Source organism: Salvia hispanica, chromosome 5 (genome assembly GCF_023119035.1).
Source record: "Salvia hispanica cultivar TCC Black 2014 chromosome 5, UniMelb_Shisp_WGS_1.0, whole genome shotgun sequence".
Classification (NCBI taxonomy): Eukaryota; Viridiplantae; Streptophyta; class Magnoliopsida; order Lamiales; family Lamiaceae; genus Salvia; species Salvia hispanica.
This window is the reverse complement of record NC_062969.1, coordinates 30,448,669-30,450,294: the sequence shown is the minus strand read 5'-3', so window position 1 is coordinate 30,450,294 and position 1,626 is coordinate 30,448,669. Positions and strand designations below refer to the sequence as shown.

At 47.4% G+C, this 1,626-nt stretch overlaps 1 protein-coding gene across 1 annotated transcript; it reads left to right on the top strand.

The window, feature by feature from the left end:
• The first annotated feature begins 244 nt into the window (after positions 1-244).
• Positions 245-1,168, top strand: LOC125187213. The gene has a single exon (XM_048083758.1). The coding sequence runs from the start codon at positions 245-247 to the stop codon at positions 1,166-1,168; it is 924 nt and encodes a 307-aa protein (XP_047939715.1).
• The last annotated feature ends 458 nt before the right edge of the window (positions 1,169-1,626 follow it).

Genomic DNA, 1,626 nt, shown 5'->3' with positions numbered 1-1,626 from the left:
TATCAATAAAAAAATGTGGATTAGATAGTTTGACAACGAAATTGATCTAATTCTTATGATCACGGTTCAAGAGAGAGATGTTTCAGTTAACTCCCTACCTCTGTTAATTCATGATCAAAAGAGCAGCAGTCTCATTTAGATACAGTTTCCTCCCAACATTCTCACTCCCAAAATTCATAAACAAGACAGAGACATTAATCAATCAAGTAGAATTCCGGATAACGCTCTGCTCCCATCCTCATCCATGGGAGCCCTAATCTCCAAACAAATCCAGCGCTACAAAGACGTCAAAATGGAGAAGAAAGCCCTCGCCGACCTCAAACAGAGCTGCGGCTGCGATTTCCCCGGCTGCGACTATCGCCCTCCCGACCGGAAAAACTGGATGTCCACACTCAATCCACACAAGCTCCGCATCAACCTGATCGTCTGGCCAGGCACGCACGACTCAGCCACCAACAAAATCGGGATCCCTCTCATCACCCGCCCCTTCGCCCAGTGCCAAACCCTCTCCATCTACGAGCAGCTCTCCGCCGGCGCGCGCGCACTCGACGTCCGCGTCCAGGAGGACGGCCGCATCTGCCACGGCATCCTCCTCACCTACTCCGTCGACGTCGTCATCACCGACGTCAGAAAATTCCTCGACGAAACACAATCAGAAATCCTAATCCTGGAAATCCGCACCGAATTCGGCCACACCGATCCGCCGAATTTCGATCAGTATCTCAGGGATCAGCTCGGCGACTACCTGATCCACCACGACGATCGCGTTTTCAAGAGAACGATCGCGGATCTACTGCCGCGGCGGGTGATATGCGTGTGGAATCCGCGGGAGGCAGCGGCTCCGGCGGCGGGGGATTCACTGTGGAGCGGCGGTTACTTGAAGGACAACTGGATCAACACGGACAAGCCATGGACAAAATTCGAGAGCAATTTGAAACGTTTGGGGGAGCAACCACCGGCGGCGGGGAGGAGGTATTTCTACCGAGTGGAGAATACGGTGACGCCGCAAGCGGATAACCCGATCGTGTGGGTGAGGGTGGTGACGAGCCGGATCCGACCCTACGCAAGGACGTTTATGGCGCAATGTTTTGCGCGGGGAATTTTGGATCGTTTGCATTTTCCACGGATTTTATTGATTGGGATTTTGTGGATGCATGTGTTGGTTTGACATCCGCCCGGTTCGAGGGCAAGGCTTGACGGTTCGCCTTCTTTTAATCTGTATTGTTTTGTGATCAATGGATTATTGAAATTGTTTGTATTATATACAGATTACAGTACAATATGTTTTACTAATTCACAACTAATTCACAAGGGAAGATAGGGTTATGTTTATATGGTTGCATGGCTGGCTGGGTATTGGAATAAAAGCATATTCTGGTGCTGTAATATAAATTTTCTCTCCCAATTTTACTAGAAGTTCGAATAGCATATTCTGGTGCTCGTATTGTAATTTTTATTTCCCAATTTTACTAGAAGTTCGAACTGTTTGACAAAATTAAGTTTATCAAACAGTTACTCTCTCCGTCCACCATTTAAAGGGCCTTTTTTATACACGGCACAACACGTGTTATAAGAAATTAACTTTATAAAGAAAAATGCTCCCATTTAAAGAGCCATTTCTTTACT